At 42.4% G+C, this 16,256-nt stretch overlaps 1 protein-coding gene across 1 annotated transcript in view; it reads right to left on the bottom strand.

Moving 5' to 3' along the window:
* Positions 1 to 16,256, bottom strand: part of GNAI3 (G protein subunit alpha i3) — a 95,800-nt gene that overhangs the window by 14,985 nt on the left and 64,559 nt on the right. Inside the window, exons 6-8 of the mRNA XM_077481337.1 lie at positions 7,304 to 7,433; positions 6,215 to 6,368; positions 5,899 to 6,096 (exon numbers count right to left, since the gene is read on the bottom strand). Of these exons, the coding sequence (XP_077337463.1) occupies positions 5,906 to 6,096; positions 6,215 to 6,368; positions 7,304 to 7,433 (475 nt within the window). The 3' untranslated portion in view covers positions 5,899 to 5,905. The remainder of the gene's footprint in view (positions 1 to 5,898; positions 6,097 to 6,214; positions 6,369 to 7,303; positions 7,434 to 16,256) is intronic.

Raw genomic sequence — 16,256 nt, forward strand, 5'->3', positions numbered from 1 at the left:
TGCAGAGCTCTAACTACTTCTTACACGTGTGGCTGGCGTCCGACGCCGTTTAGCCATGGCCCCCGCGTGAAAACGCCCCCCCGTTTCAAACAGGGAACCGAATCTCCCGCGTGAGCATCGGCATCATGGCGGGGGGTAAATCCTCCACTCAGCGGCCGCGACTTGCCCAAAAAAAACTTTTCCTTTTTTTTTTAAAAGAAAAAGAGGCAACTGGCTCGCATTCCGTTCGATCAAAATCGCCAATCTGGGGGTCCAGGAAGTGATCAGACCCCCCTTCATACCTGAGGGTCTGAGCTGGCTTGAACGGAGAGGAGAGTGGAGCTTCTGCTGTTTCCAGCTTCAGAATGGTGAGTGCTCAATACAGCCTCCAGCGGTGACACAGACATGACAACACAATACATGGAAGGAAAGATTATTTCCCCTACCTTTCCTCGCAGCAGGGTTTGTCAAAGATAAAAAACCCAATCTTTGCCCTTCACGGTAGGCTCAGAGACCTTGAAAGGAAACCTTCTGGAACAGGGGTACACTCAGGTAATCCCGCAATCCTGGACCTGCGAGAAGACCCTGCCAGTAATCTTTTATTGGCCTTACTACCAAAAAGTCCTGGATCCTAGGGCCCAGCTTTAAATGCATTCGCAAAGCAAAACCTCCTGGCTTCGGATGACGAGGCCCGAGTACCGTTCATTTAGTCCATTACGGAGACATCAGGACGGATCCGGTCAGGATGGCTGGCTCTCAAAGGATTACTGCCCGTGGAGCTCAGTACACAGATCCTTACACGTGCCCAAAACCTTAGACACTGGCGAAAAAACTGAGGACTCCCAGTAATGGTAGGGGTTATATGGGGGAATTTCATGCCTTAAGGGCCGTGCCAGTGTCCAGCACCTGATATGGTGATATAACCCACATAGTTATTACTATGGCTCCCCTGATGTAAGAAAAGAAAAAAAGTTTTATCCCTATTGTGGGGTCACCAGTAAGGTATTTAGGATTTAAATCATATCCCCTCTCAAGCGTCTCGTCTCCAGAGAGAATAATTTCAGTGCTTGCAACCTTTCCTCGTAACTAATATCCTCCAGACCCTTTATTAGCTTAGTTGTCCTTTCTTTGTACTCACTCCATTTCCAGTACATCCTTCCTAAGGACTGGTGCCCGGAACTGGACAGCATACTCTAGGTGCAGCTGATTGATTTCCTTTTTAATGCATGGCAATATTCTGTTTGCTTTGTTAGCAGAAACTTGGCATTGCATGCCATTGCTGAGCCTATCATCTACTTGCATTCATATTTTTTGCCACCCAAATGCATTATTTTAAATTTTTCTACATTAAACCTCATTTGCCATGTAGTTGCCCACCCCAATAATTTGTTCAGATCTTGTTGCAAGGTTTCCACATCTTGCAGAGAAGTTATTGCCCTGCTTAGCTTAGTATCGTCAGATTGAACTGTTTACCCCATCGTCCAGGTCGTTTATGAACAATATAAATAGGATTGGTCCCAGCACAGAACCCTGGGGCACCCCACTACCCCCCCATCACCATTCCAAGTACTCCCCATTTATCACCACCCTCTGAATGCACCCATGTAGCCAGTTTTCAATCCATGTACTCACCCTATGGTCCATGCCAACAGATCTTAGTTTGTACAGTAAATGTTTATGGGGGAACGGTGTCAAATGCTTTTGCAAAATCCAGATACACCACGTCTACGGACCTTACTTTATCTAGATGGCAACTCACCTCCTCATAGAAGGTTAATAGATTGGTTTGGCAAAAATGATTCTTCATGAATCCATGCTGATTACTGCTAAGGATACCATTCTCGTTACTAAAATCTTGTAAATAGTCCCTTAGCATCCCCTCCCAGAACTTGCATACTACTGATGTTAGGCTAACTGGTCTGTAATTCCCAGGGATGTATTTTGGCCCTTTTTAAATATCGGTGCTACATTGGCTTTTCTCCAACCAGCTGGTACCATTCCAGGCAGTAGACTGTCAGTAAAAATTTGTAACAATGGTCTGGCAATTACTTGACTGAGTACCCCAAGTACCTTCGGATGCAAGCCATCTTGTCCTGGCGATTTATTAATGTTAAGGTTCCCAAGTCTAATTTTAATTCTGTCCTCTTAACCATGGAGGCGCTTTGTGTGATGTGTCATAAGGATAAACACTGCAGTTTTGGTTACTGGTGGATGTATTTTTTGAAGGCCTTCTCCTTTGCTTTTATATGCATTTTTACATTGGAGTTAAACCACCCAGGACTTTTGTCCATATCCACATCCAACTCTGAATTTTGGCAACATCACACTTTATATGAGAAACAAAGTCATCTGTGGCAGAAACAAAGGACTTCAAGGAATGGACAGCATTAGCGAGCTCCAAAAGCACCAAAGGTGGGCCCTTAAGGACAGGACTGACAAACACAGGCTTGCAAGCCCTACAAATAGGTGAGTGTAAAGAGTGCTCACAAGGGAATCCACAATGCTCTCACACCAGCAATTAGAACTTCATAGGCATGCCACCAACATGATAAATACCCATCACCCATATATATATATATATATATATATATATATATATATATATATATATATATATATATATATATATATATATATATAGGCTGTTAGCAGGCTAGGGAAAGGTACACCAGAGGGATAACTCATGGTTCCAGGTAATTTCAGACAAGGGCTCAGCTAATCTTGTGCCAATAGAGGAAACTGGGAAAGCACAGCAGCATAAAAAAAATGGAAATTTTGACTGATTTTATTTATTACAGGTACTATAGCCCTGTCAATTTATGCAGCACTTTACATATATATTGTACACTCACATCATTCTCTGCCCTCTAAAGCTTACAATCTAAAGGTTCCTAACTCTTTCATATATACGAAGGACAATTTTAGGAAGCAGCCTAGTAACTTACCAGCATGTCCTTAGAGTGTAGGAGGAAACCCACGCAGGCACAGAGAAAATATGCAAACACCAGGCAGATAGTGTCATGGTTGGGATTTGGATCGGGGACCCTATTGTTGCTAGCCTGAAGTGCTAGCCACTTAGCCACTGTGCTGCCCACTCACAAGTATAATCCATATCTTGGAGTATAGTACAGGACACAGGCAACCCAAACTTTCTGTACTATATCTTATAATCAAAGTATTTGAACTTAAGCTTGCCTCACAAACACTTAACTATATTTTAAATTTTACAGGACAGGAAGTCATACACCGTGGGTCACATGCCGCTACCTTCAGGAGATTGGAAACTGGCAAAAGCTGTGCTGGGAACATCCCTGTGCACCCCCATATAACCCAGCTTATAAGCAATTAGGAAAACCTCAAGTTATGGCAAATCAAAATTCTCATTATCTTAATTGTACAGTACAAGACATAAAACAGGAAATCATACACAATGGAACATTCCTAAGTAATAAGCCACCAACTTAGAGACCTGCTTGAAGGAAGTAATGTCCACCAAAAAGTCCACCTTTACCTGTGAGATCTGCCAATTGGATATGAATTGGTTCAAAGGGAGGTTTTTGAAGAACCAAAAGCACCAGAATCAGATCTCAAGGAAACACAGGTGATCAGAGTGGGGGATTAACATGAGCAACTTATTGTATAAAAGGTCTTGACAACCGAATACAAAGTTAAAGGTTTCTCGAATACAATGGATGAAGTAAAATGTCACTTTTGGGAACTAAGAGACATGTTGATCGAGGGCAGACTGGAGGAAGGCCAGGATGCGAGGAATTGAAAATCCTGAGGGTTTGAGATGCCTGCATTCGCACCAGCCAGCCAAAGTAGGCCCTGCAGGTGTAATGATAGATCTTAGAAGAAACATATTTTCTTGCCTTGAGCGAGGTGAGAATGAGTCAATCTTTTATGACCTGGGTTTCAATAGCAATGCCATTAAAGCAACTAAGAAGCAGGTGGGACAAGGGACCTTGTGACAGGAGAAGGTTCATCTGCCAGGAATCTTTTAGGTCTGTGTATCGTGCTCTCCTCAGCCAATTAGAAATGATGAGGATCACCTAAATCTTTTCGTCCTTTATCTTGCAGAGCAATCAAAGGGGAATCTTTACAGGAGGGAAACTATACACAAGCTTGAATGGGGGGCAAAGAATCACAAGACCATCCACTGCGAGAGCCAGGGGCTCGTTGGACCTAGCCACAAATCTATCACACTTTTGTTGATTTTGGAGGCCATGATGCCCAAATTTGATGCTATCCACTTCTGACAGAGCATCAGATTGATCTAGGGGTGAAGGGACCACTCCCCCAAGATCAGGCATTGGCAACGAGGCTTGCTTCTTTTAAGAAGCCAGAAGCATCGGCAGGAGACCCAAGAAGAGAAGGGTTGTGGCCACTCTGTGCAAATCTATTACACAGATCAGGCAAGTATGACATGTTTATTATCAAAAAAAAGAAAAAAAGACGACTCTACAATCACTTTAAAAATAGCTGCCTACACCTACCCTAAAGGCCACAAAAAAACAGTTACACAATGCTCATCTTATTTTACTAGGCTCACTAACTCACACCTTAGCACTCAGGAAGTTTATTTATTTTGCCACACAAAAAATGTATACCGTATATACTCGAGTATAAGCCGAGATTTTCAGGCTCTTTTTTGAGGCTGAAAGTGCCCCCCTCGGCTTATACTCGAGTCATCGCTGTCTGTCTGCCCGATCAGCGTGTCGAGCAGACAGACAGCGGCCATTCTAGGATTCAAAGGCCGCGCCTCCGTCGGTGATAGGCGGAACACTGAATTTCCCAGCAGTCTGTGTTCCGCCTATCACGGACATCCTCTCATCCTCGTCCGTAGTATGAGGATGAGCGGACGTCCATGATAGGCGGACCACTGACTGCTGGGAAATTGAGTGTTCCGCCTATCACGGACATCCGATAGGCGGAACACTCAATTTCCCAGCAGTCAGTGGGAAATTGAGTGTTCCGCCTATCACCGACGGAGGCGCGGCTTTTGAATCCTAGAATGGCCGCCGACGAAGAGCTGAAGGACGGAGGCTCGGCTCGGGACGGGACGCAGGCTGGACGGGACGCAGGCTGGACGGGACGCAGGCTGGACGGGACGCAGGCTGGACGGACGCAGGCTGGACGGACACAGGCTGGACGGACACAGGCAGGCTGCACGGACACACACACACACACACACACACACACACACACACACACACACACACACAGGGATGGATGGACACACACACACACGGATGCATGGACACACACACACACACGGATGCATGGACACACACACACACACACACACACACGGATGCATGGACACACACACACACACGGATGCATGGACACACACACACACACACGGATGCATGGACACACACAGGGATGGATGGACCCACAGGGATGGACAGGCATGTCTCACCCTCGGCTTATATTGGAGGTAAATTGGGGGCCTCGGCTTATATTCGGGTCGGCCTATACTCGAGTATATACGGTATATATATATATATATATATATATATATATATATATATATATATATATATATATATATATATATATACACACACACACACACACACACACACACACATTATATATATATATATATATAAAAACTTGCTTTAACCTGGGCAACGGTTAAGGGTGCTTCCAATACCATCAATTGAAGTAGAATGCCAGAAATGTAGCGGTTTCCCTTTCATGTTCCTCTTAGGTTACCAAGCTATTATTTTTCAAGGGGTATACTAGTGCAAAAAAAGGCTCACAACTGTCATCTTGAGATCAAATGCCAAGTGAATAAAAATGTACCAATAACTTCAAAGTAACAAAATTACGAACATAGACACTAGAAATACATTTTTTAGATAGACTAGTTCTGCCGGTTCCAGGCAGATAGCACATCCATTATCTTACCTGCAGATTAATAAAGGCCACATTCAACAAGGTTGCTCTTTATGATCACATCTGTCACTGCATCAAACACAAACTGGACATTCTTTGTATCTGTTGCACACGTGAAATGTGTGTAAATCTCCTTTGTGTCCTTTCTTCTGTTTAGGTCCTCAAACTGACATTGGATATAAGCTGCAGCTTCTTCATAAGTATTAGCACCTGAAAAGAGAAAGTTTTACAGGAAAACATATTAGAGCATTCCAAATTTCTTGGAAAGCTGGATGAGCAGCAACCAGTACTACCACCCCACCAGGAGTATGTCCTGATGATCCTATACCTAAGTATTCTGGATAGCAGATGATCAGTGGACTCCGGGTTACTTTCTCCTCAAACAAATCCTTTTTATTTAAGAAGAGAATTATGGAGGTGTCAATAAACCACTTATTGTTGCAAATGCTGTCAAACAGCTTCATACTTTCATGCATTCGATTCTGTAAAAGGGAGATAAACAAGGCCAAGTCAAGGAATTTATACATAAACCACTTAGAAAAAAAAACCATATCCTGTTTCATAGCAATTAATATCACCTATTATATTGCACGTGTAGACAAAAAAATAAAAAATCTAATTACATGGTTTACATTTTCTCTATTATTTGTTTAGAGTGCTTTATGAACTACTCGTATATGCCGCACATCTGTACAGCTACTGAAATGAGCAGCAAGGATTTTTGGCAGGCCATTTTAAAGGGCCACATCGCCAGAAAAAAATGCTGGTAGGGAATTCTCCCGAAAGCATTCTACCACAGAGCCTTAACAGAAATGCTCAAGTTGTACTGTTTAGGCTATAAAAACTCCAGCAGACATAAGAAAAAACATTGATATTAATTAAAAAGGTTTTCCTCCCTGATATCTATCAAGTGCAACAATCTCCAGCTGCCCAATAACCATATTTATTAGCGTATAACACTTTTTCACCATGAAAATTGGGTGCAAATAGCGTGTGTGTTATACGCCAAAGCTACAATTTTAGCTGCCTCGGAGGGGACAGGGAGGGTGTGGGACGAGCGCCATCATTTTACATACAGTGAGCATCTCCTGTTTACTTGGGGGCCTCTACAATAGGAAGTGACGTCTCCTGGGAAGCCATTGGACCACTGTTCTGTCTATCATAGGAGATTCTCATTGTATGTAATCTGTCGGTGCTCGTCCCGCCCCCCTCTCCCTGCATTGATGGCAATAGTGAGGCTGCTGCATTGATGCCAATGGTGAGGCTGCTGCATTGATGGCAATGGTGAGGCTGCAGATGAGCACTGACCTTATTTAAAATGTACTTTTTTTTTCCTGAAACTTCCCTCTTAAAATTAATGTGCGCTTTATACGCCGATAAATATGGTAGTTACGAAAACAGCCAAACACTTGCTTACCATCTCTTCATCTTCAGCCAGAAGCAAGTCATAGTCACTTAGTGCCACACAAAAAATAATTGCAGTCACACCCTCAAAACAATGAATCCACTTCTTTCTTTCTGACCTTTGTCCTCCCACGTCGAACATTCTGTGCAAAATTAAAAGAAAAATGGCATGCAATTGTTAAACAATGACGAATGTTAAAGGGAACTCCTTATGAGAGAAATGTAAGCCTCCATTGCTTATTTCCTTCTGAAAATAGTACCTCCCTGTCACACTGATCAATCCTCCTGTTTTGTCATTACTTTCTACATAATTGTTTTAGGTCCTTGGCTCAAAGTATTAAGCAATAAAGGGGTATCAAATCCAAAACCAAACGTGTAATACATAACAGCTTTTCAATCAGAGTGATTGTAAAGGTTCTTTTTTTAAATGACAAAGTATATCATATACATACTGTACACATTATATTTACCTGCTCTGTGTAATGGTTTTGCATAGAGTAGTCCCAGTCCTCCCCTTCTGAGGTGCCCAGCTGGTGCTCTGGGCTCCTCCTCCTATGGTGGCACACATGCGGGCTCGCTCTTGAGAGCCAGGCTGTGCACGTTTGACATGCACAGTGTAGCTCAGCCACTACCCCTGCTCCCTCGTTACAAGATTTGATTAACAGCAGCAGGAGGCATTGCTCGTTGCTCTTACTGAATCCTGAGCCCTGCTGCTCTCGGTGCACAGTGCTGGATCAAGTTCAGGTGAAAATTTAGAGGGGGCTGGGGGGGGCACTGCATATGGATCTTTACCCTTTACAACCACTTTAAATGAGGTATTTGCATTAGCTTTAATTTTGTAACCTTTCTTCCCTCAATTTTCACCTGGTGATCTGGACTGTAACACACCTTCTGTGTTAGAGCGCCCCCACTTTAGAGCAAGGAGCATCAGAGGCACCTTTGGACAGCAGCACTGTCAGTCTGGGGGCAGGGTAATGTAAAAAAGAATATTAATGCAGCCAACCACATCTAATAATTAGGAACAAATATGCTGGAAAAACTCCACTTCAAAATTCACCTTTTATTGCATAAACAAGACAAAGATCTAAGGCATCCAAGTGAACATTCTAACAGGGAATTCAACATCTAAAAAGGTATGTTAAACAAAAAACATACAAAGAAATATTGAACAAGACACATCTATGTGCAGTGTAAAACGTGAATGTACCAGAATAAAAATATACATGCACGGACACATACATTAAAGACAAGGAATATAGGGACATTACCCTCTTTCCAAATGCATGAGTGTCAATGCATGCAACTCAAATATTTCCTCCCAAATATTCTCCCTCTATATAGTTACTTACTGTGCTGACATTAGGCTATTAAATATCAACCAAAATACACCAGAAAGTTAAAGAAATATTTTTTGATAAGATATATAGACACAAAAAAATAAAAAAAATAATGATATATAATATAATAACCATGTAAAAAGATGAAGCAATGAATAAACGCCAGTGCTGTCACTAAGAGATGGTATAATATAGGACATACTGGAGAGAAGAATATGCATTGTGAATATACATTTAAATGAGTGATTATAATATATCACATTGTATCAAATCCAGTGGTCCTTGTATGTGGCTTTGAAGAATAGCCAAGAAGACATGTACAAATCCTATAACTATCTTAGTCTACTTGAATATAAAAATAACGATAATACGAAAAGAAAATAGGAATGGAGAAAAACACGAAGGAACAATGAGCAGAACCGAGCCCAAAAGAACAATATATGAAAAAAATATACAGCACTACAAGAACAACTCAATTCCCCCTTTTTCAGGAAGCCAAATTCCTCCATGATAACATCACAGAGCTGGTAGATGTTAGAGACCTTGAGCTCCTCCACAGCTACTCAATTGGGCTTAGGTCAGGAGACATGCTTGGCCAGTCCATCGCCTTTACCTTCAGCTTCTTTAGCAAGGCAGTGGTCGTCTTGGAGGTGTGTTTGAGGTAATTTTCATGTTGGAATACTGCCCTGTGGCTCAGTCTCCAAAGATATGGGATCATGCTCTGCTTCAGTATGTCACAGCACATGTTAGCATTCATGGTTCCCTCAATGAGCTGTAGCTCTCCAGCACTCATACAGCCCCAGACCATGACCCTTTAACCATCATGCTTGACTGTAGGCAAGACACACTTGTCTTTGTACTCCTTACCTAGTTGCTGTCACACATGCTTGACCCCATCTAAACCAAATAAGTTTATCTTGGTCTCATCAGACCACAAGACATGGTTACAGTAATCCATGTCCTTAGTCTGCTTGTCTTCATCAAACTGCAGGGGCTTTCTTGTGCATCATCTTTAGATGAGGCTTCCATCTAAGACAACAGTCATGCAGACAAATTTGATGCAGTGTGTGGTGTATGGTCTGAGCACTGACAGGCTACGCCCCATCCCTTCAACCTCTGCAGCAATGCTCGCAGCACTTTTTTTAAAGAAAAGGAAAAAAAGAGAGGAGAAAAAGTAAATAGAAAGGAGAAAAATTAGGAAAAAAAAAAAAGGAAGAAAAATAATAGGGAGAAGGAGGAGAGAACGCAGCCACCAAACATCAAAGAATGTCTTCTATTCGTAGAAGTGTGAGATATTCCACTCAAAACTGAGGCCAATGGGCTTTCTAGTATTGAGATGGAAAATCCAGTACACTTCCCTTTTACACAATGTTCTGTACAGTATGTGGGTCGCACTACCCGCAGGTTGAGCTATGGGCTACAAGATCATTTATATGGTATAGCTAAATATCATTCAACCAACATAGCAAGACATTGGAATTCATGTGATAAGGATATCAGTAGCCTGTGTATCCAGGGAGTGGAAAAAAAAATGGTGTTCTCTAGGAGGGGAGGTGACAAATTTAGACGATTGTGTAAAAACTGAAATGATTTTCCATCTCAATACTAGAAAGCCCATTGGCCTCAATATTGAGTGGGATGTCTCACACTTCTATGAATAGATTGCAGTCCCTAACTAATGTCCCCATCTTCCTTGTCTTTAGGGTGTGTCCGTGCATGTATTTTTTATTCTAGTACATACAAGTCTTATATTGCACATAGATGTGTCTTGTTCCATATTTTATGTTTTTGGTTTGTATGTTTTCAGTTTTTTGTTTCATATACATTTAGATGTAGAATTCCCTGTTAAAATGTTCTCATTGATTGAGGACTGATGACATCTGCAGTTCAATGTTCACAGGTGTTTTCTATTGACAATTAATGGTCTACATGCCTTATGCCGCTTACACATGACTTTTTTCCGTCGGAATAAACTGACGGTTTTTCCCACGAAATTCCGCTCAAGCGGTCATGCCTACACGCAATCACACCAAATTCCGACCGCCAACGACACGGTTACATACACCACGTACGACGGGACTATAAAATTTAAATAGCCAGTGCTCCACTCTTTGGGCTCCTTCTGCTAATCTCGTGTTTATCTCGTGTTATTAGACGTTTGGTGAGAGACGATTTGTGCTTTTCAGCCTCGTGCTTTTCAGATCGTTGGTGCTCTTCAGTTTGTGCTGGTGGGTTCGTATCTGTTCTTCAGTGCGTGTAGTCAGTTCGCATTTGTTTGTCAGTACATGCTATTTATAGTAGTACCGTATTTGATCTTCATTGCGTTCTGGTCCACTCGTTTCTGATTTTCAGCTCGTTCTTTCAGGCCTTGCCGTTTTTCAGTGCTTTCCCTTTAGTTCATTCTCACCAGCCGACCGTTTTTAAGCCATGTTGCGGGTACGTGCTCGTCATAGAGTTTGTGCTGTGTGTGGTCCATGAACAGGGCGAGGATTTCAGGATGACGGCCCCCATTTTTCACCATCTGTTGGCTTTGCTCACCCCTTATATCAGCAGGCAGGATACCTGCATGAAGCAAGCCATCACTACGGAGCAGAGGCTAGTCATACCATTGCAGTACTTGGCAACTGGGAGAAGCCTGCAGAACCTCAACAGGCATCTCCCCCCAGGCTCTGGGGATCATTATTCCAGAGACCTGTTCTGCCATCATTCAGGTCCTGCAGAAGGACTATATTAGGGCAAGTTTTATATCTTTTAATATCACATTCTATGTATTTAATGTTTGCTAATGTATTTTATTTCATCATTCCCTAATTATCATAATTTAACATGCTGTGAATGTTCCCTTTGTCCTCGTGCATGCTTTTAATGCTCCTTTTTTGTCCTTCATGTTTATTTGCCTTCACTAACCTTCGCAGCATGCTATCCCTGCCCCATATACACCTATAGCCTAGTCACTTAATGTATTTAGTCAGCTCCATAGTAGTGCTTTCCCCTAAACACCCCCTAAAATGTGTACAAATGTTATTTGTATCCTTTTTTTTGGGGCCCCAAAATCATTTGGAACCCTTCCCCCACCACTAAGTCAGCTGATACCAATCCTATATCTGCTGACTTTGCCATACCCATACACACTATACCGACTTTTTGTGTTCATATTTATGGATGAATTCACCAAAGCATGTAGTGCAAGGGCCTGCCTGAATACTTTCAAATGGTACGGTTTCAAGTTTTATTCTACTATTATCTTGATAGGCAATTGCAGAATCTAAAAGTGTGCTTCAAATTTTTTTTATTTTTGTATTATGCCACTTACCTGTCCAGCGGACTGCCAATAGTGTAGTTAAGGAGGTGCTGGCCAAATAACATACATTACTTTGTTACTCCATTACTTAGTGGATAGGGTTACCTGTCCAAAACATATCCCGCCCCCCCCCCCCCAAAATATTTCCAAGGGGCCATCAGAGGGGGCGAGGAATCTGATAAGTGGACCTTATATTTTTGCCTTTAAATACTCCTTGCAAATCATTTTTTACTGATATTAGCCAAGAATGTTTGTGTCTAATCTGCTTGCAATGTTTATGTGTAAAATTACTAATTAGATTTTTCTTGTTTGACTCAGTTTCCTTCAACGACACAGGAATGGCAGACTGTGGCTTCCCAATTTGCCCAGCGGCTGGATTGTCCTAACTGCAGAGGGGCAATCTATGGGAAGCACGTCCACATTGTCCCTCCACCTCATTCGGGGTCATACTATTTTAACTATAAGGGGTTTCATAGTATTGTGTTGAAGGTGGTGGTGTCGGCGACATAAGAGTGTCTGTATGTGGACGTGGGAAGGGATGGCTGGATGGAGGAGTATTCACCCGGACTGAGTTCTACTGATGTCTCGAGGTTGGTAGCTTGGGATTGCCACCTCCGGAGAAAAACTTCGAAGAACTGCCATTTGTGTTCATCATAGATGAGGCATTCAGTCTGGGTGACCACATGATGAGGCCATTCCCCCAGAGAAGAGGGTTTTTAATTATCAGCTGGCCAGAGCCCCCGAAGAGTTGTGGAGAACGTGTTTGGGATCCTGGCCAGCCGGTGCTGCCTGTTTCAAATGGCCATAAATATGGCGGAATACAAATTGAACTACCGTATATACTCGAGTATAAGCCGAGATTTTCAGCCTCTTTTTTGAGGCTGAAAGTGCCCCCCTCGGCTTATACTCGAGTCATCGCCGTCTGTCTGCCCGAACAGCGTGTCGAGCAGACAGACAGCGGCCATTCTAACTTTCAAAAGCCGCGCCTCCCTGTCTGTGATAGGCGGAACACAATTTCCCAGCAGTCTGTGTTCCGCCTATCACGGACATCCGCTCATCCTCATACTACGGACGAGGATAAGAGGATGTCCGTGATAGGCGGAACACAGACTGCTGGGAAATTGTGTTCCGCCTATCACAGACAGGGAGGCGCGGCATTTGAACAGGGGAATGGGCGCCGACGAAGAGCGGTGATCCTGGGACGGGACCGGACGGAGGCTCGGCTCGGGACCGGACCGGACGGAGTCTCGGGACGGGACGGGACCGGACGGAGTCTCGGGACGGGACCGGACCGGACGGAGGCTCGGGACGGGACGGAGGCTCGGGACACAGGTAGGCTGGACACACAAGGCCACACACACACACAGATGGACACACACACACACACAGGGATGGATGGATGGACACACACACAGGGATGGATGGATGGATGGACACACACACACACAGGGATGGATGGATGGATGGACACACACACACACAGGGATGGATGGATGGATGGACACACACACACACACACACAGGGATGGATGGACACACACACACACAGGGATGGATGGATGGATGGACACACACACACAGGGATGGACAGGCATATCTCACCCTCGGCTTATACACGAGTCAATAGGTTTCCCAGTTTTTTGGGGGTAAATTGGGGGCCTCGGCTTATACTCGGGTCGGCCTATACTCGAGTATATACGGTATATAATTTTGAGCTGCTGCATCCTGCAAAACTTTTTAAAAAGAAACAATGCTAATTATTTTACAACAGTTGGGCCTGATGCTGGACATAGTAATGAAACACTGGCGGCCCTGGAAGTGGGCTGTCCTGGCTTGCCCCCCCAAAGCGCCAAAAATATTTTCAATATTTTACGGGTAGGGGGTCCAATGCTTTGCCACTCAATTTAAAATAAATTTTATTTTTTATCAGATAAAATCTGTATTTTCATTTACTGCTTGGGTTTATTTTTGTGGTCTCCTAGGTTCTCCTATTGCACTTGTAGTGCCAAGTGTGTTTTCCATTATTAAATAACACCCATTGTCACTGTAAACACCAACAAACACAAAAACTGTACTGATCACTGAAAGAACAAGCCACACATTGTTGAGTATAAAATCTTTTCTGTGCACGTGTACATGTGCGTTGTAAAACATATTTTTGGTAAAAACACCAACTTTTATTTTCTTTTTTTTCCCTAAAAAATATAGAGTACATAAACAGGCATGTTTCAAAACATGACTTGTGTACAATGTTCCTATTAAAAATAACTGAAACACGTGGTGCTGAAGTGAAGTGTACGTTACACCACTAAATCCTATACATCAAAGTGTATCATAAAATGTTCAAATACAAATCCATAAATAAATTAACTTCCGTGGAACAAATACGAATAATGAATAAATAATGACTAAACCATAAATACAAAATTAATTGAATGAATCTAAAATTCCCCAGTGAACAAGTGATAATTTACACCATGCACTCAATCGCTCCTCCAGGAATATTACAAAGCGTATAAAGTGTTATAAAGTGTTGCAAAGTCCATGAATCTTCAAAACATGCTTCGCATTAACAAATGATAATCAGTGTTTCCTCAAAAAGAATGTTCACATCTACTTTCCTTCACCACACCGCTGTGAAATGTGACTGCTCTCCCCCTTATGTGAATTAACTCACCGACTGTATCAGCCTTACAATTATCGTGTTTGGCTAAGCTCACTTTTTATACCCTTTTTGCAGGGATGTAGATCAGAGCTATACAATCCTTCACTTCAGTAGAAGAGCTGCCCACCTTGGAAATTTCAAAACATAACACACACAACTCTAACTTACAAAGTTCAAAATTTAAACACTAAACACTGACATTATAGGTCCAAAACATCTTGATATTGCCTTCAACCGATGGGGTGAAGTCACCCCCCGTGTAAAAGCCACATTTTGAAGATGCACACAATTTGAGAGCCAAACTGGGGATTTCCATCCTGATCCCATGCCTAATGTCAACATGTGCTATCTTCCATCATCAAGGATCAATGGACGTGTTTTGGGTGTGCAACCACTTCCTCTCTCTTACTTGAGTTTCGAGGGGTTGCAGCCACAAAACACGTACATTGATATCCACTGATGGCAGATAGCACATGTTGACACACTGTGTGCATCTTCAAAATTTGTCTTTTTAAATGTTCAAAAAAATTTGTGGTATAAAAAAAAAAAAAAAAGATGAATTTTTGGGGTATTTAGATTCTTCCTAGGACATCAAATCATGTTCTTCAGTTTTTGTTCAATCTCAAATATTTTTTGCTTTATACAGTCTAAATCCTGACTACAATATAACATTTCTTGGATTAGCTTTCGGGCACTGTCATGATGAGATTGTTCTTCCACAACCTGTACTTCACCTAAAAAATAAAATACACACCATTTATTATAAATATGTATGCATACTCTCCATTACCTGAATCTGGTATGTCAGATGTCAGACACTCACCTGTTGTGGTGACAATCTCCACCACCTGTCCTTCCTCCACATCCTCAGATTGTGACCTCTGTTCCCCTTCTTCAGGAGGCAGGGGGGTTCCCTGGTGAGCTGAGACGTCCCGAGCCTTTGCTCCTCTATGAGAAAAAAACAAAAGTTATACTTAGCACACAAATATTTGAGGCCAGAAATAGGAATATGAAACATTGCTGTGAAGTGGGGTACAATTGTCTGTTTGGGCAGAGTTCCAAGTTGAAGACCTGATTAATTCCCTTTTTTACAAAGCTGGAATACTTACATTTGGACAAGTTTCACACGTGTACACACCTGTGTGGGACACCATAAAAAATGTGCTCTGGTGTCCAACACTAGTGCTCCTGAGTCCAGATGTGTAAACAGCTGCTATGTGTCCTCTCCTGAATCAAGTTTGCAATTCATTATAGTTTCAAAGACATCTAGACAATAATGTCCTAAACTTCTTTTAATACAAATGAGCATGACCAAACTAACCCTGTATCAGCTAAAAACATTGTAAGCGAAAGATGTTTACTGCGACCGATTAATGTGTCTCCCACGAACATGAAAGTAGCCATTTTAAAATGTCCAACAGTAAAGAAAAGCACATGGCGCAGCATGCAAGTAATAACAACAAAAACAACAGGGACACATGACAACTACTTACTTTTTCAAAGAACTTTCTTGATCCTTCTGTATTGATCCTGCTCCCTCAATTTGAGGTCTGACCAGCGTTTCCTCAATTGATCCTTGGATCGCCGTACCTAAAATTCCCGTGCAGACTCTTCACAACTTTAGTCATGATCTTGGCCTCTCTTATATTTGGGTACAGTTCAT

Source organism: Lithobates pipiens, unplaced genomic scaffold (assembly GCF_037356315.1).
Source record: "Lithobates pipiens isolate NorthernLeopardFrog02 unplaced genomic scaffold, aLitPip1_a1.2 Scaffold_16, whole genome shotgun sequence".
Classification (NCBI taxonomy): Eukaryota; Metazoa; Chordata; class Amphibia; order Anura; family Ranidae; genus Lithobates; species Lithobates pipiens.